At 42.7% G+C, this 26,133-nt stretch overlaps 2 protein-coding genes across 9 annotated transcripts in view; both read right to left on the reverse strand.

The window, feature by feature from the left end:
* Window positions 1-10,283, reverse strand: part of LOC310756657 (uncharacterized protein) — a 28,627-nt gene extending 18,344 nt beyond the window's left edge. Inside the window, exons 1-4 of one of the 8 annotated variants that reach the window (XM_083601163.1) lie at window positions 10,007-10,283; window positions 7,950-8,079; window positions 6,796-6,906; window positions 3,216-4,940 (exon numbers count right to left, since the gene is read on the reverse strand). In XM_083601163.1, coding sequence (XP_083457289.1) covers window positions 3,307-4,940; window positions 6,796-6,906; window positions 7,950-8,079; window positions 10,007-10,066 — 1,935 coding nt within the window. In that variant the 5' untranslated portion in view covers window positions 10,067-10,283 and the 3' untranslated portion in view covers window positions 3,216-3,306. Of the gene's footprint in view, window positions 1-3,215; window positions 4,941-6,795; window positions 6,907-7,949; window positions 9,257-9,933 lie in introns of those variants that run through there. The other 7 variants (XM_083601165.1, XM_083601164.1, XM_083601161.1 and 4 more) reach the window with 7 other exon arrangements.
* A 1,397-nt stretch (window positions 10,284-11,680) lies between these two features.
* On the reverse strand, window positions 11,681-25,131 carry GLOD5 (glyoxalase domain containing 5). Its single transcript, XM_083602574.1, has 4 exons — window positions 24,750-25,131; window positions 22,316-22,468; window positions 21,151-21,306; window positions 11,681-13,752 (listed from the first exon to the last, which is right to left on the reverse strand). The coding sequence occupies exons 1-4, from the start codon at window positions 24,819-24,821 to the stop codon at window positions 13,624-13,626; spliced, it is 510 nt and encodes a 169-aa protein (XP_083458700.1). The 5' UTR covers window positions 24,822-25,131; the 3' UTR covers window positions 11,681-13,623.
* Window positions 25,132-26,133: the final 1,002 nt, after the last annotated feature.

Here is a 26,133-nt window from a genome sequence, read left to right on the forward strand (position 1 = left end):
GACTCTTCCCCCCCACTATGCTCTGGTGGGGAAACTGGTCCCGATCCCCCACTGCTGCTTTGGGGTTCCCCTCTGGCTCCTTGTTTCTGGTGCGTCCCCCCTGGGACCCCCCTTGCCCTGACCATTGGCGCCCCCTTCTGGGAATCTTCTGATTCGCTGGAGAAGCTCATGGAATCTCTCGGGCCACTGTCATACTCCCCTACGCTGCCCTCGGATTCTTCCCCTTCGCTCTCCATTTCCTCTCTCCCCAGTGCTCCTGAGCCCCTGACAGGTACTCTAACCACTACACCCCATGACAGCCAGGTAAGTTGCCTCTGTGTCCACGGCTGCACCTCCTCCAGTAACACAGGCAATCTTCAAGGGAACATAGCAGACAACAGCTGTGACATTCAGTACAACTTGGTCTTCTTCCAAGCTGAAAATGTCTGAGTCCTTGTGAGGGATGGGAACCCCTTCTCCATGGACATGCTTTTCACCATCCGCAGCAGAGAGCTAGAGCGGCCCCACTGCCTCCAAATTATTAGATAAGCTTCTGTCGAGCTGTACGAAAATAACTGTGCCCCCTTTTCCCTCCCAGTCCAACTACAGGGATGCCACCAAGCAAAGGGGGGAAATTGGCCGATGGACAGAGGCTGTCATCTGTCAGCCGAGTGCTGTGGAGCAGATGAAAAACACAAGTTCACTGGTGTTTGCTGAGTGGGTGGCAAGTCTGCAGTCTGAAGGTGGCTGATATTCAAGACCAGAGGCCATCTGATCTCTAGGAATGAACCTAGCGGATGTTGTGTGGGCCCGGGGGGAGTCGGTGGAACTACAGTGGTACCTCAGGTTAAGTACCTACTTAATTCGTTCCAGAGGTCTGTACTTAACCTGAAACACCACTTTAGCCAAAGGGGCCTCCTGCTGCTTCCGCGCCGCCGGAGCACAATTTCTGTTCTCATCCTGAAGCAAAGTTCTTAACCTGAAGCACTATTTCTGGGCTAGCGGAGTCCGTAACCTGAAGTGTATGTAACCTGAAGCGTATGTAACCCGAGGTACCACTGTGCACAACTTTTTAGAAGACATCTGAAGGCAGCCCTGTATTGGGAAGTTTTTAATGTCTGATGTGTTGTTGTGCTTTTATACAGTGGTACCTCAGGTTTAGTACTTAATACGTTCCGGAGGTCCGTTCTTAACTTGAAACTGTTCTTAACCTGAAGCACCACTTTAGCTAATGGGGCCTCCTGCTGCTGCCGCGCTGCTGGAGCCCGATTTCTGTTCTTATCCTGAAGCAAAGTTCTTAACCTGAAGCACTATTTTTGGTTAGCAGAGTGTGTAACCTGAAGCGTATGTAACCTGAAGCGTATGTAACCCAAGGTACCACTTTATATGCTGTAAGCTGCCCAGAGTGGCTGGGGAAACCCAGTCAGATGGGTGGGGTATAAATAATAAAATTATTATTATATATAAGTGTTTGCATTCCTGCATTATGAAGTCATACGATTTTGTTTCCAAATCTTGTCACCACTGAACTACAAGCTTTCCCATCACCCGTTTCAGTGATAATATAGGGTGTAAAGTTACAGATAGGTAGCCGTGTTGGTCTGCCATAGTCAAAACAAAAAAAATTTTTTCCTTCCAGTAGCACCTTAAAGACCAACTAAGTTAGTTCTTGGTATGAGCTTTCGTGTGCATGCACACTTCTTCAGATACACTATCTGAAGAAGTGTGCATGCACACGAAAGCTCATACCAAGAACTAACTTAGTTGGTCTTTAAGGTGCTACTGGAAGGAAAAAATTTTTTTTGTTTTGAATAGGGTGTAAAGGTAAAGGTAAAGGACCCCTGACAGTTAAGTCCAGTTGCGAACGACTCTGAGGTCGCGGCGCTCATCTCGCTTTACTGGACGAGGGAGCCGACACTTGTCCACAGACAGTTTTTCCAGGTCATGTGGCCAGCATGACTAAGCCGCTTCGGGCGAACCAGAGCAGCGCACGGAAACTCCATTTACCTTCCTGCTGGAGCAGTACCTATTTATCTACTTGCACTGGCGTGCTTTCGAACTGCTAGGTTGGCAGGAGCAGGGACTGAGCAACAGGAGCTCACCCCGTCGCGGGGATTCGAACCACCAACCTTCTGATTGGCAAGCTCTCGCCTCTGTGGTTTAGACCACAACGCCACCCGTGTCCCCAATAGAGGGTTTAGAGCATAACAATGAATAAATATGCAATTCTGAGTGTTGTTTGCATCTCTCAGCTGCACGTCCTTTGACGTCCGTTCTCTATGGCAGAGGTTCTTAAACGGTGTGGCAAGAAAGGATGGCAAGTGTGGCAGGAAGATTCAAGGACAACCAAAGTAACATTTAAACATTTCAGTGTAGGTATGGGTATACAACCAGAAACAGTAACCACGACTCTCTTCAAGAACATTGGCTGTTCTTCCACGACATATTGTTGTGAACAGGAGTTCTCAACTCTGACAAACATGAAAGATCAGAAAAAAGGAAGGCGATAAGAGTTTGTCTCAAATCAGACCTACTACAAATGAGATTAACTGGAAAAAGCAAGCTCACACCTCTCACTGAGTTTGCATACCTACTTAAGGTGCATATGTAAGAGGCTCATTCATAATTAAATTTTGGGAATGATTCATGTTCTTGTGTAGCTCCTGGTATGCCCCACAGAGGACCTTAAGGTCCACAAACGACAACATTTTGGAAGTCCCAAGTCGCAAGCTGGCTAGATTGGTCCCAACTAGGGCTTGGGCCTTTTCAGTACTGGCCCCGACTTGGTGGAACGCTCTGTCACAAGAGACTAGGGCCCTGCAGGACTTGACAACTTTCTGCAGGGCCTGCAAGACAAAGCTGTTCCACCTTGCCTTTGGTTTGGACTCAGTCTGACCCTTATGTTTCCCTTCCCTTATGGTTTTGATCTATGGGCTATTATTAAAATGAGGCTGCATTTTAAATTGTATTTTTAACCTATATTTTAAATTGGTTCCCTCCCCTTCTTTCCCCCCTATTGTTTTTACTGTAATTTTATTGGTGTTGGCCGCCCTGAGCCCGGCTCTGGCCGGGGAGAGCAGGGTATAAATAATTTTGTAGTAGTAGTAGTAGTAGTAGTAGTAGTAGTAGTAGTATTATACTTGCTGGTGTTCCACAATCACATTATAAAATAGCTGTGACCTATGTTGTAAATCAAGTTGTTTCTTTTCCTTTTTCCAATAAAAAAATGGGTGCGGCCCACAGCAATTTTTTATTCTGAAAGTGTGGCCCAGAGATAAAAGCTTGAGAGCCACAGCTCTATTGTATGGGGGAAGGCTTGGGAGAGTCCTAATAATTCTCATCCACGTGGGCTCTCTCGTGGCAGATGAGGGCTGACGTCGAGGGGAAACATTCGCCGCACATCAAACACGTATAAGGTTTGTCGGCCGCACACGTCCTCTGGTGCCTCATAAGGTCTGAACTTTGAACAAAGCATTTATGGCATTTCAAGCATTTGTGGGTCCTCTCACCCGGGTGAACTCTCTTGTGTTTTGCCAGAGTGGAGGGATCAGCAAAACACTTCCCGCACTCCAGACACTTGAAGGGCTTTTCTCCCGTGTGGACTCGCTGGTGTCTCTCGAACTGCGGTTTGGAAGCGAAGCCTTTCCCGCACTCCGAGCACCGATAGGCCAAGCGTTTGTGGGTCGTCTCTCCCGTGTGAACTCGCCGGTGTTTCGCAAACGTCGAGGAGTCGGCAAAGCGCTTCCCGCACTCCAGACATACGTAGGGCTTCTCCTTTGTGTGGATTCTCCTGTGCGTAGCGAATGTGGAATTGTGGGCGAAAGACTTCCCGCAATCCGCACACTTGTAAGGTTTCTCTCCTGTGTGGACTCTGTGGTGAGTAGCAAACGTGGAAGAATCGGCAAAACTTTTCCCACAGTCCGAACACATAAAGGGCTTCTCCCTCGTGTGGGATCTCTGGTGCCTCGCAAAGATTGCTCTCCGGGCAAAACTCTTCCCGCACTCTGCGCACTCGAAGGGTTTTTCTCCCGTGTGGGTTCTGCGGTGCGTGGCGAGCGCAGAGGAATAAGCGAAGCATTTCTCGCACTCCGCGCACCGGAAGGGTTTTTCTTTCGTGTGCACCCTCTGGTGGTTCGCCAGTTCCGACTTGCGAGCAAAAAGCTTCCCGCAATCTAAACACTGAAAAGGTTTCTCCCCGGTGTGAACTCGCTGGTGGTTCCCGAGCTGCGACTTCCACGTAAAACATTTCCCGCACTCCGCGCATTTGTGAGGCTTCTCCCCTGGGTGGATTCTCCTGTGCGTCACAAAGGCTGTGGAATAAGCAAAGCATTTCCCGCACTCCAGGCACTTATAGGGGTACTCTCTCGTGTGGACTTTCTGGTGGGTGACGAGCACCGACTTGTGAGAAAAGCGCTTCCCGCATTCGGCGCACACGAAGGGCTTCTCTCCGGTGTGACTTCTCCGGTGCTCCCCGACCTGAGATTTCCAAGCGAAACACTTCCCGCAATCTAAGCATTGATAGGGTTTCTCTCCTGTGTGGACCCGCTGGTGGTCGGCGAGTTTTGATTTCTGGACAAAGCACCTCCCGCACACGGCGCACTGATACGGGTACCTGCCTGTGTGGGCTGTCTGGTGAATCACGAAATAGGATTTGTGAGAAAAACGCTTCCCGCACTCCGCGCAGCCGTAGGGCTTCTCTCCCGTGTGGATTTTCCGGTGGCTGGTGAGGTTTGATTTGGTGGCGCAGCGCTTCCCGCACTCGGAGCACTTGTAGGGCTTCTCTCCCGTGTGGACTCTCTGGTGGATGATGAACTTTGATTTCTCAGCAAAGCACTTCCCACACTCCAAACATTCATGGGCTTTCTTTCCTGTACGGAGATCCTGACATCTGGCAACGCTGGACTTCTGAACAAGATGTCCCTCCCAAGCGGCACGTGGGTGATTTCCTCTGCGCTCATCTGCTGGGGCAAAAGGCAAATAGAAATAGGATTTATTCAATAATAATAATAATAATAATAATAATAATAATAATAATAATTTATTATTTATACCCCGCCCATCTGGCTGGGCTTCCCCAGCCACTCTGGGCGGGTTCCAAAAAAATATTAAAATACTGTAATACATCAAACATTAAAAGCTTCCCTAAACAGGGCTGCCTTCAGATGTCTTCTAAAAGTCTGGTAGTTGTTGTTCTCTTTGACATCTGGTGGGAGGGCGCCACTACCGAGAAGGCCCTCTGTCTGGTTCCCTGTAACCTCACTTCTCGTAGTGAGGGAACCGCCAGAAGGCCCTCGGCGCTGGATCTCAGTGTCCGGGCAGAACGATGGGGGTGGAGATGCTCCTTCAGGTATACAGAACCGAGGCCGTTTAGAGCTTTAAAGGTCAGCACCAACACTTTGAATTGTGCTCGGAAACGTACTGGGACCCAATGCAGATCTCTCAGAACCGGTGTTATGTGATCCTGGCGGCCACTCCCAGTCACCAGTCTGGCTGCTGCATTCTGGATTAGTTGCAGTTTCCGGGTCACCTTCAAAGGTAGCCCCAAGTAGAGCGCATTGCAGAAGTCCAAGCGGGAGATAACTAGAGCATGCACCACTCTGGCAAGACAGTCCAGAAGCAGCTTGAAAAGAGCTCCCTTTTTCATCCCATCATCCCCAAACACTGCAGTCACATCCACAACACACATTTACACAGCATGACTTCCACCAAAGAATCCTGGGAGCTCTAGTATAAGGGTGCTGGGAACTGTAGTTCTGCCAGGGGCAAGCCGGGAAAACAGAAGAGCAAATAAAATTAAAATTAATTAATTTCATGGCTGCTTTCATGGGTAGTTAAGATGCATTAACCAGTGTTTCCCAAAAAAAATTATTGTCACATGAATTTGGGAGCTTAGGTCTTCAGCAGCCGTTGGTTTAATACGGTGTTTCCCAAACTTGGGTCTCCAGCTGTTTTTGGACTACAACTCCCATCATCACCTAGCAAGACCAGTGGTCAGGAATGATGGGATTTGTAGTCCAAAAACAGCAGAACAAAGTTGGGAAAACTCCATTAAACCAACGGCTGCTGAAGACCTTAGCTCCCAAATTCATGTGACAATAATTTTTTTGGGAAACACTGGTTTAATGCATCCTAACTACCCATGAAAGCAGCCATGAAATTAAAAGACACCTGCTTCTTGGGAGAAAAGCAATGACGAACCTAGACAGCATCTTAAAAAGTAGAGACATCACCTTGCCAACAAAGGTCCGTATAGTTAAAGCTATGGTTTTCCCAGTAGTGATATATGGAAGTGAGAGCTGGACCATAAAGAAGGCTGATCGCCAAAAAATTGATGCTTTTGAATTATGGTGCTGGAGGAGACTCTTGAGAGTCCAATGGACTGCAAGAAGATCAAACCTATCCATTCTGAAGGAAATCAGCCCTGAGTGCTCACTGGAAGGACAGATCCTGAAGCTGAGGCTCCAATACTTTGGCCACCTCATAAGAAGAGAAGACTCCCTGGAAAAGACCCTGATGTTGGGAAAGATGGAGGGTATAAGGAGAAGGGGATGACAGAGGATGAGATGGTTGGATAGTGTTCTCGAAGCTACCAGCATGAGTTTGACCAAACTGCGGGAGGCAGTGGAAGACAGGAGTGCCTGGCGTGCTCTGGTCCAGGGGGTCACGAAGAGTCGGACACGACTAAACAACAACAACAACTGCCCATTTGCCTATTTTAGAACCATGACTTGAGGTATCACAGGAAATTTTTACTGATCAGAGTCCCAAGAAATCACGAAAGAGTTTGGGGATGGTTGGCTTCCCCTGACCCCTCACCTGAGCTGGCGTTGGAGTTCTCAACTTCATCCAAACCCCGACAATTTGGCACCCATGGTTCTTCCCCTCGTTCCAGGTGGGAGATGAGCTCAGGTTTGGTGATTGGAAATCCTACCCAGGGAAGAAGACAGCAGAGAATGTCACAGATGTGGTGAAGCACATCCAAACCCCCAAAGAGGGAACCACACAACCACCACACATATTTTGATATCTTTACAATTGGGGGAGAACCTCCTTGTCCACTATGTCTGGCAAGAGTCTTAAATTGGACCCTGTGGCCATTGCCCCCAGACCACACCCGTGATATCCAATGTCAGTTAAAACTGCAGCTGCAAAAGAACAATTGGGAGCTTAAAGAAAGCTTCCAATTGTTTGTTAATTTCTTCCCTTAATGTTATATAATACAGTGGAACCTTGGAAGCCGAACGCCTTTGATCTTGAACTTGAACGTTTCAGCTCGATTGAAACTCGGAAGTGATTGTTCCGGTTTTTGAACGATTTTTGGAAGCCAAACATTCAACGCGGCTTCTGATTGGCTGCAAGATGCTGCTGCAGCCAATCAAAAGCCGCGCTTTGAAAGTCAAACGCTTTCGAAGTTGAACGGACTTCCGAAACAGATTCTGCTGGACTTCCAAGGTATGACTGTGTGTGTGTGTGTGTGTGTGTGTGTGTGTGTGTACACACACACACACACACATACAGTGATACCTCGGGTTACAGACGCTTCAGGTTACAGATGCTTCAGGTTACAGACTCCGCTAAGCAAGAAATAGTACCTCGGGTTAAGAACTTTGCTTCAGGATGAGAACAGAAATTGTTTGGCGGCAACGGGAGGCCCCATTAGCTAAAGTGGTGCTTCAGGTTAAGAACAGTTTCAGGTTAAGAACAGACCTCCAGAACAAATTAAGTTCTTAACCCGAGGTACCACTGTGTGTGTGAATCATGGTTCTAGTATGCCTAGGTCTTCTCTCAGCCTGGTCTGCCTCAGCCTGTTGTGAACAGGGATGTCTATCGAGCAACTCACCCTGAATTTTTTTAGAGAAAAGGCCCAGTGAAGAAACCAAGTGTGCCATAGATACACATCATTTCAAACATGCAGAGATGGGCAGGTGAATTTTGAGGCTTCTTGCAGAATGATGAACCAGAATCCTTACCCAACGAGGCCACATTCCCATAATTCTCCATCATGACATCCCTGTAGAGGGCCCTTTGGTCGGGATCCAGCAGAACCCCCTGGCTCTCCGTGAAATACACAGCCACATCTTCAAAGGTCACCACCGGCCCCTGCGAAGACAGAGAGACCCTCATGTCATTTCCCACAAATGTTTTCAAGAGTAGAGACATCACCTTGCCAACAAAGGTCCGTATAGTTAAAGCTATGGTTTTCCCAGTAGTGATGTATGGAAGTGAGAGCTGGACCATAAAGAAGGCTGATCACCAAAGAATTGATGCTTTTGAATTATGCTGCTGGAGGAGACTCTTGAGAGTCCCATGGACTGCAAGAAGATCCAACCTATCCATTCTGAAGGAAATCAGCTCTGAGTGCTCACTGGAAGGACAGATCCTGAAGCTGAGGCTCCAATACTTTGGCCAGCTCATGAGAAGAGAAGACTCCCTGGAAAAGACCCTGATGTTGGGAAAGATGGAGGGCACAAGGAGAAGGGGACTAGAGGACAAGATGGTTGGACAGTGTTCTCAAAGCTACCAGGATGAGTTTGACCAAACTGCGGGAGGCAGTGGAAGACAGGAGTGCCTGGCATGCTCTGGTCCATGGGGTCAAGAAGAGTCGGACATGACTAAACGAGTAAACAACAACAACAACAGGGCGCAGACCTGGAACAGGAAGCAGCTGGCCCAGAAGGCACCTTGCCCCACTGACTCAGCCCAGACTCTCCCCATCTTCCCACATCCACGACTCCCCTCCTGTCTCGGCCCCTGATTTAAAAAAAGTTGCTTCTGGAATGTGCCACTTCAGGCTGCAGGTGGAGCAGTCTTTCCACACAGCACAATGCCAGTGGTAGAATAGACTACAACACTTGGGTCACTTCTGCAAGGCCCGCAGGTGGCTTTTGACAGGTGAGCAGGACATGTCATGTGATTGACAGGTGGGTTGCCCCGCCCATCTGTCAAAGGTTGCCCCTGAGGAAGATCTTTATCTCACCCCCTAGAGAGAAAAGGTCCCCCTTGCCCAGTTTGAAAGCATTGCAATTATGAGCAAACACAGCCACCAGCTGCGTTAAGAGTGGATTTAGGGCATCAGCACTTGAAAATATGAGCTTCTGTCCAAGTTCAGAACATCAGGGGGGCTTTCCGGCCAGGTGTGTGTTGTGAGATCAATGCTCTACCTCTAACACATGCAAATTCCACACAATATCTATGTGGAATTGCTCATATTAAAAGCACTATCTTATATTTCTCTCCCACCCACCTCCCATTTAATCCAGATTTGCCATTTCCTAAGAAAATCCAATAACTTGTTGTTGTTGCTTTTTTTAAAAAAAGCCCCGTTTGTGATATCTAAACAGTAATAAATAATAATAATAATAATAATAATAATAATAATTTATTTATATCCCGCCCTCCCCAGCCGAAGCTGGGCTCAGGGCGGCTAACAACAATAAAATAATACAACAATAATACAATCAAATTGCAAAATTAATCCCCCAATACTTGGAACTGTCCCGTTCTTTTAACAACAAACAAACGTGCGCTGAGATCACATGCATGCAAGGCACCTTTAAGGGCTGGTTTTTTTTTCAAAACGAAGAAGAAGAAGAAGAAGAAGAAGAAGAAGAAGAAGAAGAAGAAGAAAGCTCTTTCAGGAATTACAGCGGTCTGAACGTTTATCTCATTTTTTCTATTCTCTATCCACACCTCCTCCCCCCCCCTTCCTCCGCCATTTTTTGAGGTCACATTTGGTCTTTCTTATCATTTCCCTCTCTTCCCAAGTACATAAAGGGATGCAAAAATGCAGCCGCTTCCTATTCCCTTCTGCATCGAAAAGCAAAATAAAAACAATAAAATCAATACTGGGGACCCACCAAACCAAGGAAGGAGTCAGCCCCAATTCCCCATGCTATGCAAATTTAAAACAGCTCCTCGCACACTCCTTCCCAGTGATGCATTTTCCAGCCTCACCTCCATTTAGGATCCGGAACATAAAGATGTTCTTCTTTCCCCGCAGTTTCTTGCGAATTCAGAGAATGCACACCTGGCTCTGTTGCCCTGGGTGGAATGTTGCGCTCTGACGTCTCCCTCCCCCTTTCCCCATCTCAGCCAATCACTCGGCACCTTCGCCACCCTCTCAAGCCAATGGGCAGGCCGCATTCCCAATGGCTGCTGGGAAATGTAGTCTTCTTCTTCTTCTTCTTCCTCCAGGGCAACATTTTCGAAGGGACTTGAGGGTGTTCGCAGACGGGGACCAGAGCTGCAATATTTTGTTGCTGGCCTTGCTGCAAACAAGCTATGGCTTAGGGCCCCCAAAAAAAAATTCAAAGGGAAAAAACAACTGGATGTACATTTCCAGAATATAAGATAAAACACAAATAAAATAAAACCTACATACAGCAACAGTGGTTTGTGTTGTGTAGGCTCCTATGATGTAAGTAATGGGCCCCGCCTGCTGGCCTGCTCCCTAAAATATCACTGGTTTGCTCATTTCTATATATAGGTTGCCTACATTCTGCTATTTATAATTATTAGTAGATTGCATCATATATTTACACCTATTAAATATATCTTAAAAAAATAATACCTTTTAAAAAATTATTATTATTATTATTATTATTATTATTATTATTATTATTATTTCGTGTTATAGGAAGTTTCTAGAGAGCAGATTATGAAATTGTGTTTCTAAAGGAACTTTTATCATTGCCCAATGCCAATGTGTTTGCATTATTATGTTTGTTATGAATAGAAAATCATTTTACGTTTTTTTTAAAAAAGGTAAAGGACCCCTGACAGTTAAGTCCAGTTGCGAACGACTCTGGGGTTTTGGCGCTCATCTTGCTTTACTGGCCGAGGGAGCCGACATTTGTCCGCAGACAGTTTTTCCGGGTCATGTGGCCAGCATGACTAAGCCGCTTCTGGCGAAACCAGAGAAGCACACGGAAACGCCATTTACCTTCCTGCCGGAGCGGTACCTATTTATCTACTTGCACTTTGACGTGCTTTCGAACTGCTAGGTTGGCAGGAGCTGGGACTGAACAACGGGAGCTCATCCCGTCACAGGGATTCGAACTGCCAGCCTTCCGATCGGCAAGCCCAAGGCTCAGTGGTTTACGCCACCCGCGTCCTCATTTTAAGTTAGAGCTTCATAATTATTCCACTATTAACATACTTCTTCTTAATTGCATTTCACTATTAATAGACTTCTTCTTAATAGCATTTTACTATTAATATACTTCTTATTTGTATTTCAGTTCAACAATTACTTTGATAAAATACATATTTTGTCCATAAATTACCATATAGCAGGCATGTCCAACCAGTAGATCGCGATCTACAGTGGAACCTTGGTTCTCAAACGCCTTGGTTCCCAAACGCCGGAAACTCGGATTTAAGTCTTCTGGTTTTCAAACATTTTTCGAAAGCCAAACATCTGATGCGGCTGTCGGCTATTGTTTCTGGGACGCCTGCACCAATCAGAAGCTGCACTTTGTTTTTTGAACATTTTGGAAGTCAACCGAACTTCCGGAACGGATTAAGTTTGGCACTTTTGTTTTTGCTATTTATTTTGCTTTTTTGAGGCTTTTTCAGTTAATTTGTTTTTGTGACTGTGTGGAACCCAGTTCAGCTACTGATTGATTGATTGATTGTTTGATTGATTGTGTGACTGCGGAAATGGATAAAAGCCCCGCATCCAAACAATGACTATCATCAGTACAGGTAAGAAAAAGAATAATTTTAATTTTTATCATCTACAATACTGTCGTATTTATTTTATAATACAGTACATTGATTATTGCTTTCATTTTATGGATCAATGGTCTCGTTAGATAGTAAAATTCATGTTAAATTGCTGTTTTAGGGGTCGTTTTTAAAAGTCTAGTACAGATTACTCCGTTTTGCATTACTTTCTATGGGAAAGCGCGCCTTGGTTTTGGAACAGATCTCCCGAAAAAATATAAGAATTTGTAGAAGGTACTTTTATCAGATGTGGTGGCAATGCAAGCTTATAAAAAAACATTTTTTCCAATCCGTTATATACCATTTCCACATTCCCCCCCATAATTTTGCATTGCCACCACATATGATGAAAGTCCCTTCTACCTCTTTACATTTCCAACACTGATTTTCCCTTGTTTTATACATATTTTTTGCCAATTTAACCAGTTTTCAATACCACATAGCCATTGTTTTCATATAGTTCTCTTTAAGTAAGGTCCGGGCCATGAATTTGAATTTCTATTGTGCTTTTAATTCTTCCTTTAAACTATTTTTTAATTAATTTTTGCAATCAAAGAAAATGAAAAATATCAGAGCCCAACTCCCAAATGTGGGATTTCCAAAATCCCCCGATTTCCCTCCATTTTTTTCAGTTCTCTTTAAGTCAGGTCCCTGCCATCAATTTTAGATCGTTTTTCCATAATCTTTCCCAATCTGTCATTTGAATATTATGTCCCACATCTTTTGCCCACTTTATCATAACACACTGCACCTCTTCACCCGTTGTTTCCCATTCTAACAACAAGTTATACATTTTCAGTAATAATAATAATAACAATAATAATTTATTTATACCCTGCGCATCTGGGTGGCTTCCAACAAAAGATAAAAATACAATAATTCATCAAATACTAAAAGCTTCCCTATGGAGTCATTTGTCCATGGAGTTTTCTTGGCAGGGATACTGGAGTGGCTTGCTGGTTCCTCCTCCAGGTGGATCATGTTTGGTCAAAACTTTCCACTATGACCTGTCCATCTTGGGTGCCCTGCATGGCATAGCTCATAGCTTCTCTGAGTTATTCAAGCCCCTTCGCCACAGCAAGGCATGCAGATGACACAACCTTGACGGCAGAAAGTGAGGAGGAATTAAAGAACCTCTTAGTGAGGGTGAAAGAGGAGAGCGCAAAATATGGTCTGAAGCTCAACATAAAAAAAACTAAGATCATGGCCACTGGGCCCATCACCTCCTGGCAAATAGAAGGGGAAGAAATGGAGGCAGTGAGAGATTTTACTTTCTTGGGCTCCGTGATCACTGCAGATGGTGACAGCAGTCACGAAATTAAATGACGCCTGCTCCTTGGGAGAAAGGCGATGGCAAACCTAGACAGCATCTTAAAAAGCAGAGACATCACCTTGCCAACAAAGGTCCGTATAGTTAAAGCTATGGTTTTCCCAGTAGTGATGTATGGAAGTGAGAGCTGGACCATAAAGAAGGCTGATCGCCGAAGAATTGATGCTTTTGAATTATGGTGCTGGAGGAGACTCTTGAGAGTCCCATGGACTGCAAGAAGATCAAACCTATCCATTCTGAAGGAAATCAGCCTTGAGTGCTCACTGGAAGGACAGATCCTGAAGCTGAGGCTCCAGTACTTTGGCCACCTCATGAGAAGAGAAGACTCCCTGGAAAAGACCCTGATGTTGGGAAAGATGGAGGGCACAAGGAGAAGGGGAAGACAAAGGACGAGATGGTTGGACAGTGTTCTCGAAGCTACCAGCATGAGTTTGACCAAATTGCGGGAGGCAGTGGAAGACAGGAGTGCCTGGCGTGCTCTGGCCCATGGGGTCACGAAGAGACGGACACGACTAAACCACTAAACAACAACAAACAGTCATTTAGTGTCACTTTCCATTATTTCTCTCTGGAAATTGGAAATTTCACTAGTCACTCCCACCGTAGTTGCAGACTTCCAGCAGATTATGGTCCGGGTCTCGGAAATAAACGGATTTTATTGGGCCAAGCGCCCCAGTTCTGGCCACTGGGCCTTCTTCAATGCTGACCCCACATACCTAAAAAAAGCGACAGGGGAGGAAACGAAGGAAATGAAAATGAATGAAATGAAATGAATGAAAAAATCTAAAATTCCATCAAAAGCATCGAGGGCAATTTGCAACGTCACACTGCTCCTGCAATGCCAATTCCCACCCCCCTTTTTAAATTGAGTGTTGCAACTATTCCGTTCATTGTTAAAAATAAAATAACACCTAAAAAAAAGTAAAAACACACACGAGAAACACCAGAACCTAAAAGTAAGATTCTAATAATAATAATAATAATAATAATAATAATAATAAGCTCCCCTTTTCTAAAAAGGCTCTTAGGCTTTTTCCTCGCAAGCTTCCCGTGCTCCCCTTATCCAGTTAGGAGGAAGACTAGGTTGTGCAAGCATAATAATAATAATAATAATAATAATAATAATAATAATAATAATAATTTATTTCTACCCTGCCCATCTGGCCACTCATTGTTAAAAATAAAGTAACAATTTAAAAAATATTATTATTTTTCTGCTGTACTTTATTGGAAGGAGAAAACTAATCATTTCCTTAACCATGAAACAATTTATGTAACTAAAACAATAACATGATAGCATATGTATCCATGTTTGTTAACTGATGTGGTTAAACCATTCCCCCCCCAAAAAAAACCCCCACACACCTTAGACTGAGTTTTAGCACACATGAAAAACTTTAAACAAATCCTTATTTCCTGATGAATAGCCTTTGGACTATAATGTAACTGAAATAGAAAACTATATTTGGAAAGATTTTTCCTCCAAAAGCATTTTATTTTTTAAAAAATAAAGTTTTAAAATCCGATTTAAATTTTAAAAACCCGATTTAAATTTTAAAAATCCCGGGAACTTCCGGTGGAGCGCGAGCCCGGCACAAGCGAGGGATTTCTCCGGGAGGGGAACCCTAGCTATTTCAGCCAAAAAGGGGGTTTTTTTGGGCGTAACCCCCCCCCGTCAAACCTCTGGAGGGTGTCCAGAGATCCAGGTTCCCGGCGGTGCCTGAAAGCTGCTCACCCGGCCGTCAGGTAGCCTCCGAAAAGGAGGTGAAGAGTACGGCGGTTTGAGACAGCTGGCTATCGGGAAGCCATTGCTGCGGCTGAATAGCGAAGCCCCGAGCTTGAAGGGAACAGCGCTCCGCTCTCAATTCAAAGAAATTCGGACTTGCAATATATAAATTGGACTATCGGCCTGGAAATATAAGGGAAGTCTCGAATTAATAAGGGAAGATTCCGAGTTCAGCGTTCGTTTGGAATCAGTAAAGACGCAGGACGGTAAGCAGAGCCAGAAAGCGAAAGTGATCTGCCGCTAGTGGCTATTGTTTCCGTTTCTCCCTAACAATAAGAAACTGTTGCAAACAAAGTTAAAGAAAGTAACTTTGTATAAAGCTAAGGGGGACAGAAGAGGACTGTGAGGTGAAGGTCCCAGATGTATCTGAGGCTTTGAGACTTTGAGCTAATTTCCCGTTTATATTTCGGTGAATAAACTGTTACGCTAAAGAAGATCTATCGACGCCATATTAACCAGCTACGCAGAGTATTTTTGCAGAGGAAAAAAAAAGCGATTAAAGTGTCTTTTTGGTGGATGTCGGGTTATATACATATATGGTCTTTTTTGCCTCCTTTGTTTAAGGACTTAAAACTGAGAAATTAAAAAGAAGATAAGGGATTTTGAAGTATAATTTTGAAGTAAAATCAAGAAGAAGGTCTGACTCCCCCAGTGGATATTCTGTGACAGTACAATTTGTTTTTCTCTGGAAATTTTCCACTGTGGAGGCTATAGAGAAATAACTGCTTCCTGTGAGATCTCCCTCTCCTGGATATGTTGTGAATTCTCCTATTTTCAAGGGACGGTCGCTGGAGCCCCCTATAGATAATTGGATTATAAAATTGGACTACAATCTGGGACTTTAATTTAAACTTTTGTATTATTTCCCGCATTATTTTCTGGAGTACAAGTGGGTCCTCAAGTTGGATTATAACAAAGCTTCTTCTTTGGTCTGCTAAGGATTAGCCCGAATGGGGGCAAGAAGATAAATTTATAGAATTGGTTATTTTCAACTTCATATTTGTTGTGGAAGCATCTCCAATTAGAAAGTTGGCTTGATAGTCTCCTAATATTGCCTCAAAAACTTTGGATTAATATTTTGGACATTTGGACATTTGGAAATTGTATTTTGGTGTTTTTATGTATTTTGTTAATTGGTTGTATAGATAATATTGGGTATTTTGAATTGGGATTGGAAAAGATGTCACATGTGCCAAAAAAAGGGGCGGAGGGGGGGGACACCAACAGATAGGAGAGCTTCAAAACAGGAAACAGAGTTTAGAACGGAAATATTGAAAATGTTTGCAGAAATAAAACAAAGTGAGAAGAACTTGGAGACAAAACTAGAACAGGTGGACAATAAAATTGGGAAAATGGATAAAAAAATTGATGAGACAGTTAATGAACTGAAAGGTCAGATCAAAGAGGTTTCGAAAAGAGTAGATGAGGGGTTAAAGAGGACAAAGCAAGAAATGAAAGAAATGAAGCGGGAGGAGGAAAAGATGAAGAATGAGATGGTGGAGTTAAACAAAGCACAAGAGGAAATAAAGGATTCCATTGCTATGAATGAATTGAGACAGAGGGAGGTAAATTTGAGACTGAGGCAAGTTCCAGAGGCGCAGAACGAAAATATAAGAGAGAAATTAATAAAGGAAATTGCACAGTGGTTGGAATTACCAGAGGAAGAAGTTGCAAAAACAGTACAAAATGCATTCAGAATGAAAATAAGGACAACTAAAACAAAGAAATTCCCGGGAGATTGTTTGATTACTTTTAAGGACAGAGAGATGAGAAATTTGATTTTACAAAGAAATAGAGAGAAAAGGCTCTATATAGACGGGAACTACATAATCATTTTTAAAGATATACCAGTTAGACTGTTGAAACGAAGAGAAGCGTACAAATCACTTGTACAAATCCTTAAGAAGAATAAGATTGACTTTAGATGGGAGTTCCCGGAAGGAGTCTCGTTCTTTTATAAAGGTATAAGAAGAAGACTGACAAGCCCTGAAGAAATAGGGAAATTCATGAGAAGATATAAAGAACTACACGTGGGAGAGGAAGAGGTTAAGGGAGCAGAAGGAGGAGCAAGACTGCTAGGAGAAGAAGAGGAACAGAATGGGGAAAAATCGGAAGAGGAAGAGGTTGAAGAGGAAGAAGAAGAGGTAGACAGATTGTAAGAAAATAACTTAAATCTATTTAATTTGAAGGAAGAATGGCGCTAAAATTTTGGAATTGGAACATTAATGGGATGAACGATAAGAAGAAACGCAATAAAATTGAACAATATTTAAAAAAGAAAAATTTGGACATTATATGTTTACAAGAAACCCACATGGCAAAAAGACACAGGAAAATTTTGATTAACAAAAGATTAGGGAATGAATTCATCTCATCTGGCAAAGACAAAAAAAGGGGAGTGGTCCTCTACATCAAAAATAAAATTGAATCTCACCAATTGTTTAAAGATGAAGAAGGGAGAATCATAGCTGTTCAAATCAATTGGCAAGGCGAAAAGCTGATAATTGTCGGGATCTACGCACCAAATGGAAACAAGACTGATTTTTATAGATCATTGGAAGAAAAACTATCTGAATATGTGGATCAAAAAATTATAATAATGGGAGACATGAATGGTGTGGTATCACTGGAAATGGATAGGCAAAGAGAAGTAAAGAACAACGAAGGGAAATTGCCTAAGACATTTTTCACAATGACAAAAAACTGTAATCTGATTGACATTTGGAGACTTAAACACCCATTGGAGAAACAATTTACATATTATTCAGAACCAAATCAGTCACTATCAAGAATTGATCAAATTTGGGTTTCGAACAATTTGACTCCAAGAATCCAAAAAATTGAAATTCAGGCTAAAGTTATTTCAGATCACAACCCTATAGAATTGGAGTTAAAAGGTTTTGAAGAAAGAACTTTTAGGTGGAGATTGAACGACAATTTATGGGACGATCAGAAGATGGTGGAAAAATCACAAAAGAAACTTTCGGAATATTTTATGGACAACATTGATAAAGGTACGAAAATGAGTATTGTATGGGACGCAAGTAAAGCAGTAATGAGAGGCTTTTTTATTCAGCAAAACTCATTGAGGAAAAATAATAAAGAAAAAAGGACAAAAGAGATTTTAAGACAGATTATGGAAAATGAGCAAAAACTGATTAAAAAACCCAACAATTTGAAAATAAAGCAGGAAATAAGGACTCTACAAACCCAATTTGCAATGATAATAAACAAAGAAGTGGAATGGAACATTAAAAGGTTAAGACAAAAAAACTTTGAGTTTGCAAACAAATCAGGAAAATGGCTTGCGTGGCAACTGAAAAAGAGAAAGGAGCAGAGCATAATCAACAAAATTAAGATAAATGGAGAAGAGACAGCCGATCCGAAAGAAATAAGGAGAGGTTTCTTGGAATTCTACAAACAGTTATATAAAAATAAAGAAAGGAACAATAAGAAGAAAATAGAAAGATATCTAAAAGAGAAAATGGTGCGGAAGATCCCGACAGACCAAAAAGACCAGCTGAATGCCCCAATAGGAAAAGAAGAAGTAAAGGAAGTGATAAAGGAGTTGAAGAGAGGGAAAGCTCCGGGTCCGGATGGGTTCACATCGAGTTATTATAAAGAAATGAAAGATGTGTTGGTGACCCCGTTGACTGAAGTTTTGAACAACATTCTGAAAGAAAGAGACATTCCAGAAACGTGGAAAGAAGCGTTTATTACATTAATTCCAAAACAAGATTCGGATTTAACTCAAGTTAAGAACTATAGGCCTATCTCATTATTAAATACAGATTATAAGATCTTTGCAGGAATTCTTGCGAAGAGATTGAAAAAGATATTGATAAAACTCATACATAAAGATCAAGCAGGCTTCCTACCAGGCAGACAAATGAGAGATAATGTAAGAAATATTATTAATGTTATAGAATATCTGTCTGATAGGAGCGATAAACAAGCAATTTTAATGTTTGTAGACGCAGAAAAGGCCTTCGACAACGTGATCTGGGAATTTATGTTGAAAAATTTAGAATATATGGAAGTGGGACAAGAGTTTTATAATGGTATAAAGGCAATCTATACGGAGCAGAGAGCAAAATTGATTGTGAACAATGTTATTACAGAAGATATTCAAATATCTAAAGGAACAAGACAAGGTTGCCCACTATCACCATTGTTATTTATAACGGTTCTGGAAGTCTTTCTAAATGCAATTAGACAAAACAAGCAAATAAAAGGGGTAACAGTAGGTCTAAATGAGTATAAAGTTAAAGCCTTTGCCGATGATTTGGTACTGACTATGGAAGAACCATTAGAAAGTGTGAAGGAGGTGTTAGAAGAAATGGAACAATTTGGAAGGGTGGCAGGATTCAGACTGAATAAGAGAAAGACCAAAATTATTGTAAAAAATATGGAACAAAGTACGATTGATTTGTTGCAGCAACGAACTGAGATAGAGGCGGTGAAAAAGGTTAAATATTTGGGAATTTGGTTATCACCTAAGAATATTGATTTGTATCAAAATAACTATATCCCGGTTTGGAAAGGAATTAAGAAGGATCTGGAGGTGTGGGCCAGAATGAAATTATCATTCTGGGGAAGAATATCTACGATAAAGATGACGGTGCTACCGAAAATGCTGTTTTTATTTCAGACTATACCCATATTAAAGGGTACTGGAACCTTCAGAGAATGGCAAAGAGTGATTTCAAGGTATATCTGGCAGGGGAAGAAGCCGAGAATAAAATTTAAGTTATTGACGGATGTAAAGGAAAGAGGAGGCTTCGCCCTGCCAGATATGAGACTGTACTATGAAGCAGCATGTATATGCTGGATAAAGGAATGGATAAAGTTAGAAAACAATGAGTTATTAGATCTTGAGGGTTTCGATAACAGATTTGGGTGGCATGCGTATCTATGGTGTGATAAAAAAAGGGTTCACAAAGGATTTGGAAACCATATCTTCAGAGGTCCACTAATAGAGGTATGGGAAAGATATAAAAATATATTAGAACCCAAAGTGCCACATTGGTTATCTCCGCTAGAGGTACTGAGTGTTAAGAAGATTAACATGAGAGAAAAATGGGGTACATATGGCGAATTGGTAATCAGTGAAGGAGGAAAATGGAAGTTGAAGCCATATGAACAAGTTAAAGAGTATATGAATGATTGGCTGCATTATTTTCAAGTAAATGAAACATTCAAAAAAGATTTGAAGGATAAAGGATATGTTGAAAAAGAATCAATTTTCCAAAAAGACATAATAAATAATGAGTATAAAATTCTGTCAAAAATGTATAAGATATTGTTGGAATGGTATACTAAGGACGAAGAGGTTAAATCGGTAATGATACAGTGGGCAAGGGATGTGGGGCACAACATTCAATTCGAAGAATGGGAAAAACTGTGGAAAGAGAACATAAGATTCACGGCTTGTACGTTACTGAAAGAGAATGTGATGAAAATGTTTTATAGATGGTATATGACACCTGTAAAATTAGCAAAGATGTATAAGGTTGATAACAAATGTTGGAAATGCAAAGAAAAAGAAGGGACGTTCTTCCACCAATGGTGGGAATGTAAGAAGGTGAGAAGCTTTTGGGAACTGATATATAATGAGTTGAAAAAAATGTTAAGATACACTTTTGTGAAAAAACCTGAAGCTTTTCTTTTAGGGATAGTAGGAAAGGACATAAGAAGGAAGGACTGCAAGCTTTTCCAATATGCAGTAACGGCAGCCAGAATTGTGTTGGCCCAGAAGTGGAAACAAGAAGAGATACCGACAGTAGAAGAATGGAGACTAAAATTGACAGACTATGCAGAACTGGATAAACTAACTGGGAAAATTAGATATAGTAAAGATCAAAAGTTTATTGAGGACTGGGAAAAATTTGTGGACTATCTGAAAAATTCATGTGGTATTAACACAACGCTAGCAGGATTTCAAGAGGCACTGTAAAAAATAAATAAGTATTGTTTATTAGAAATATTAGGAATAAGGAGGAATATTGGCAATACGAAAAAAGGGAATGTGTATGAAAGGTATAAATATGGATGATTGTCAGAGACGCTGAAGGAAGTCCAAAACAGCTATGATTTGTTATATTCGGGATGAAATGTATAATTTGATGAAAACTAATAAAATTTATTTAAAAAAAAAATTAAATTTTAAAAATCCCATTTAAATTAAAAAATCTGATTTAAATTTTAAAAATCCAACAAATTAAAAATCCAATTTAAATAAAAAAGCCGATTTAAAATTTTAAAATAGGACTATTATTTTTTAAAACCTATTGATTTTCATCCACCCTGGTTGCAGCCCCTGCCTGACCTTCAGGTGTTCCACCAGCTGTTCCAGAGGCATCTCTGTGACAAGGCAGAGGTCCAAAGAGCCAGGGGTCGGCCGGTGGGCTTTGGGTTCAAATTCCTTCCCCACCTCGTGGAGGTTGAACTTCTGCTGTCCAAAATGCAGAGCTTGACGGTTTCCCTGTGAAGGCAAAACGTAGCCTGGAATGATGAGGAGGGAGACAAGGGAAGGGCCCGGGCTTGGCAAATACAGCCTTTGATCATGGTAGAGATATTCCGTATTTTTTGCTCTATAAGACTCACTTTTTCCCTCCTAAAAAGTAAGGGGAAATGTGTGTGCGTCTTATGGAGCGAATGCAGGCTGCGCAGCTATCCCAGAAGCCAGAACAGCAAGAGGGATTGCTGCTTTCACTGCGCAGCAATCCCTCTTGCTGTTCTGGCTTCTGAGATTTAGAATATATTTTTTCTTGTTTTCCTCCTCCAAAAACTAGGTGCGTCTTGTGGTCTGGTGCGTCTTATAGAGCAAAAAATACGGTGCCCGTTCCGGAATTCTGTTCCAAAACTGAGGCACGCTTTCCCATTTTTTTTAAAAAAAAGCAAAACGTCCGCGACCAGAAGGAGGAGGAGTATCAGGAAGAGTGGAATAAATTTAATGATTATCTAGTTAAATTTGTTAAGTTAAATTAATTGAAAATAGCTTGCAGATACTTAATTGGCTTAGGGTTTTATTTATGTTAAGTGATGAATTAATATTCATAAGGTGAAGGTTTAAGGATGCTAATGTTTAGGTTAAATTTCATAAGAATTGGGATTTGGAAAACCGTTAAAAGGACGTGCAATGAAATTCAACTAAGGGGAAGCGAAGAAGTCACTTAACAAAGTTAATAAGTGTAATTTTCAATAAGGCTATGATTTATGTTTGTTTGTCTTGTGTGTGTGTGTGTGTGTGTGTGTGTTTGTTTGTTTATAATATTGTGAAAACCAATAAAATTTTTGAATTAAAAAATAAAAAAATGAAAAAGCAAAGTGGATTAATCCATCCCAGACTTTTTAAAAACAGCAATTTGAGTATGAGTTATACTCTCTAACGAGACCGTTGATCCCTAAAACAAAAGCGATCCTCAATGGACCATACTGTAAAATAAATAACACCGTCTTGGAGGTGATAAAGGGGTCGCCGTTCCCAGCACCTTGAAGGAGACGACTTCCATGCCGAGGACCCGGGAGTAGAAGGCGGCTGTGTCCTCAATGCTCCTCACCGTCATCACCAGGTGGTCCAGCCGGTGGATCAGGCCCGGCAGGGCCGCCTTGCCGCTTCGCTCCTGGGACATTTCCCGAGGAACCTGCAAAGCACAAGGAGAATTGCAACGACCCAGCGCAGGAGATTTGTCAGCAAGACTTGATTTAAAACATTTTTTACAGAAAGGTTCAGCCTTGCTGGCATCGTCTTAATACAGTGGTACCTCGGGTTAAGTACTTAATTCGTTCCGGAGGTCCTTTCTTAACCTGAAGCACCACTTTAGCTAATGGGGCCTCCTGCTGCCGCCGTGCAATTTCTGTTCTCATCCTGAAGCAAAGTTCTTAACCCAAGGTACTATTTCTGAGTTAGCGGAGTCTGTAACCTAAAGCATATGTAACCTGAAGCGTCTGTAACCTGAGGTACAACTGTATTGACAAACAGAGGAAGATTTCCTTTTTGGAATAATACTGAAAGGTTCAACCTTCCTGGCATTCTTTTAATATTGACAAGCGGGGGAAAGTTTCCTTTTTTGGAATAACAAAATAAAGGTTGAACCTTTCTGTAAAAACAGGATTTTATTATTCCAAAAAGGAAACCTTCCTCTGCTCGCCAACATGAAGAGGATGCCAGCAAGGTTGAACCTTTCTGTAAAAAAGGGATTTAAATCAAGTCTTACTAACTAGTGATTTAAATCATGATATAAATCGATTTGATTTAAATCAAATCCACCCTGCTGCTCTGTGCAGCAGAACCACTTGTAACACCCTAAATCTGGCATCTCAAGGTCCCGGGCTCTGGGGGAAGGACACCGCCTCCCCCTGCACACACATTTGCTTGCTGCATTTTTTGCTTTCTGTTTCGATGGAGAACAGTATTTGCTGGGCTTTCATGTTGCACCAGTCGAAAGCTGCCAATGCAACCATTCCCCCTGGGGAAACCCAGCCAGATGGGCAGGGTATAAATAATAAAATTATTATGATTACAGTGGTACCTCGGGTTACAGACGCTTCAGGTTACAGACTCTGCTAACCCAGAAATAGTACCTCGGATTAAGAACATAGCGTCAGGATGAGAACAGAAATCAAGCGGTGGCAGCGGGAGGCCCCATTAGCTAAAGTGGTGCTTCAGGTTAAGAACAGTTTAACAACAACAACAACAACAACAACAACAACAACAACAACAACAATAATAATAATAATTTATTATTTATACCCCACCCATCTGGTTGGGCTTCCCCAGCCACTCTGGGCGGCTTCCAAAAAAATATTAAAATACTGTAATACATCAAATATTAAAAGCTTCCCTCAACAGGGCTGCCTTCAGATGTCTTCTAAAAGTCGGGTAGTTGTTGTTCTCTTTGACATCTGGTGGGAGGGTGTTCCACAGGGCGGGTGCCACTACCGAGAAGGCCCTCTGCCTGGTTCCCTGTAAATTGGCTTCTCGCAGTGAGGGAACCGCCAGAAGGCCCTCGGTGCTGGACCTCAGTGTCTGGGTGGAACGATGGGGGTGGAGATGCTCCTTCAGGTATACTGGACCGAGGCCGTTTAGGGCTTTAAAGGTTAGCACCAACACTTTGAATTGTTCTCGGAAACGTACTGGGAGCCAATGTAGAACTTTCAAGACCGATTTTATTTGGTCTCGGCGGCCGCTCCCAGTCACCAGACTAGCTGCCGCGTTCTGGATTAGTTATAGTTTCCGGGTCACCTTCAAAGGTAGCCCCACATAGAGCGCATTGCAGTAGTCCAAGCAAGAGATAACCAGAGCATGCACCACTCTGGCAAGACAGTGCCCAGGCAGATAGGGTCTCAGCCTACATACCAGATGGAGCTGGTAAACAGCTGCCCTGGACACAGATTTGACCTGTGCCTCCATGAACAGCTGTGAGTCCAAAATGACTCCCAGGCTGCGCACCTGGTCCTTCAGGTTATCCCATTCAGGACCAGGTAATCTTCCACACCCGCCCGCCTCCTGTCCCCCAAAAACAGTACTTCTGTCTTGTCAGGATTCAGCCTCAATCCATTAGCTGCCATCCATACTCCCACCACCTCCAGACACTACACAGGACCTTCACCGCCTTCACTGGTTCTGATTTGAAAGAGAGGTAGAGCTGGGTATCATCCGCATACTGATGAACACCCAGCCCAAAACCCCTGATGATCTCTCCCAGCGGCTTCATATAGATATTAAAAAGCAATGGGGGAGAGGACAGAACCCTGAGGCACCCCACAGCAGTTTCAGGTTAAGAATGGACCTCCGGAACAAATTAAGTTCTTAACCCGAGGTACCACTGTATTCTAAGAATCCATGTTCAGACTTCCCATCATAGGAATAACTGCCCCCACCCCACAACTAAAAGGTCAGGACAGTAGGGAGTAAGAAAGTACCTGGACAGGTAAGGAGGAAATTCTGCACAGCAGTTGGGGGCGAAGGAACCGGAGGCTCGGCCAGCTCAGCATTTCCTGGTCTGAAGGTGGAGTTCGAACCGGTTTGGCAAATTCAGCAAGCGAAGGACGCCCTCCCTGGGTCACACGCTGCAAAAGTCATTCTCGCCTCTCCTGCCAAGTAAATGATTTGCCAACCCACCTTGGCTTGGGAGACAACTTTCAGCTGGGCCTCCGTCAAGGAAACTGGGTGCTTCTTGTATTTAGAGATCGGAAAGGGAGTGCTTTTGGCAAGCCATGTGGGAGAGCCGTTTTAGGAACGTGTCGAGATATGCGGTCGCTTGAAAGAGCTCCTTGGTTTTTGAAACACTTCTGGGCATGGCTAGAGATGTAAAATTTCCGGGAATTTTGAAGCCGGGGCGGCCCCCTCCCCCCCGTTTTTTTCCGGAAAAAATGGAAATTTTGGAAATGTTGAAAACAAGTTCAGTGTGGAGTAGTTTTACAAATTGCTGAAACACAGTGTATGCTTGCAATAAAACAGGTAGGAGATCAAACCTATCCATTCTGAAGGAAATCAGCTCTGAGTGCTCACTGGAAGGACAGATGGTGAAGCTGAGGCTCCAATACTTTGGCCACCTCATGAGAAGAGAAGACTCCCTGGAAAAGACCCTGATGTTGGGAAAGATTCTTCCTTTTCTGCTAACGTTGTTTAAGAGGCTCAAGTTCCCAGAATCAAATTGTCAGCAACAGGTTGCTCCACTTTTTTTTGTCCAAATCGCTGATTTGTGGTTTCTAAAACGTGTGTAGATCAGCTGTAGTTTTACCGACATTATTATTATTATTATTATTATTATTATTATTATTATTATTATGAATCTGAACTTCAATGTCTAAAATTCCTGGTAGAGGACAAGGATCCTGTGATCACGTTAAGGGTAGCCAAATTCTGTACGATGGCCATAAAACTTAGGGAACAAGCTGTGCTATCATAATGATTGAGTTTTTAAATGATAATTTTAGGTTATATGTTAGTGATTAAGTTTTAATTTAACTGTTGCTATATCTGTATTGTCCCTGTTATACCAAATTTCAAACTCAAATGTATCCCTATCGTGTTTTATGACTGTTATGTATTGAAGTTCTCACCCTGGCCACCGGGGGTATCATGTATATAGTTTTCACTCAGGTCCATGTCAGTTAATTTAGGCGGGAAACCCTGGGTTGTTGTTGTTACGATCTTGACCGCCAGCTGCCTATAAAAGCAGGCCGGCTGAGCTGTTTGCTGTTCAGTTCAGTTCCAGCTTACGATAAAGAACCGCTTGGAGAAATCTCTGTGTCGTCTGCTTTGTCCACCCACTACTTAATAATGACTTCCTTGATATTGTAT

The sequence above is a fragment of the Podarcis filfolensis genome (genome assembly GCF_964270895.1).
Source record: "Podarcis filfolensis genome assembly, chromosome: 2".
In the NCBI taxonomy this organism is placed as follows: Eukaryota; Metazoa; Chordata; class Lepidosauria; order Squamata; family Lacertidae; genus Podarcis; species Podarcis filfolensis.

What these genes read in the sequence shown, in the direction of transcription:
- GLOD5 (XM_083602574.1), bottom strand. Translation starts at nt 24,821, where the DNA reads ATGCTGAGCTGGCCGAGCCTCCGGTTCCTTCGCCCCCAACTGCTGTGC. An exon ending in TGGAAGTCGTCTCCTTCAAG is followed by an intron (nt 21,307 to 22,315) that starts GTGCTGGGAACG and finishes TTGCCTTCACAG; the next exon opens with GGAAACCGTCAAGCTCTGCA. An exon ending in AGCTGGTGGAACACCTGAAG is followed by an intron (nt 13,753 to 21,150) that starts GTCAGGCAGGGG and finishes CGCTTTTTTTAG; the next exon opens with GTATGTGGGGTCAGCATTGA.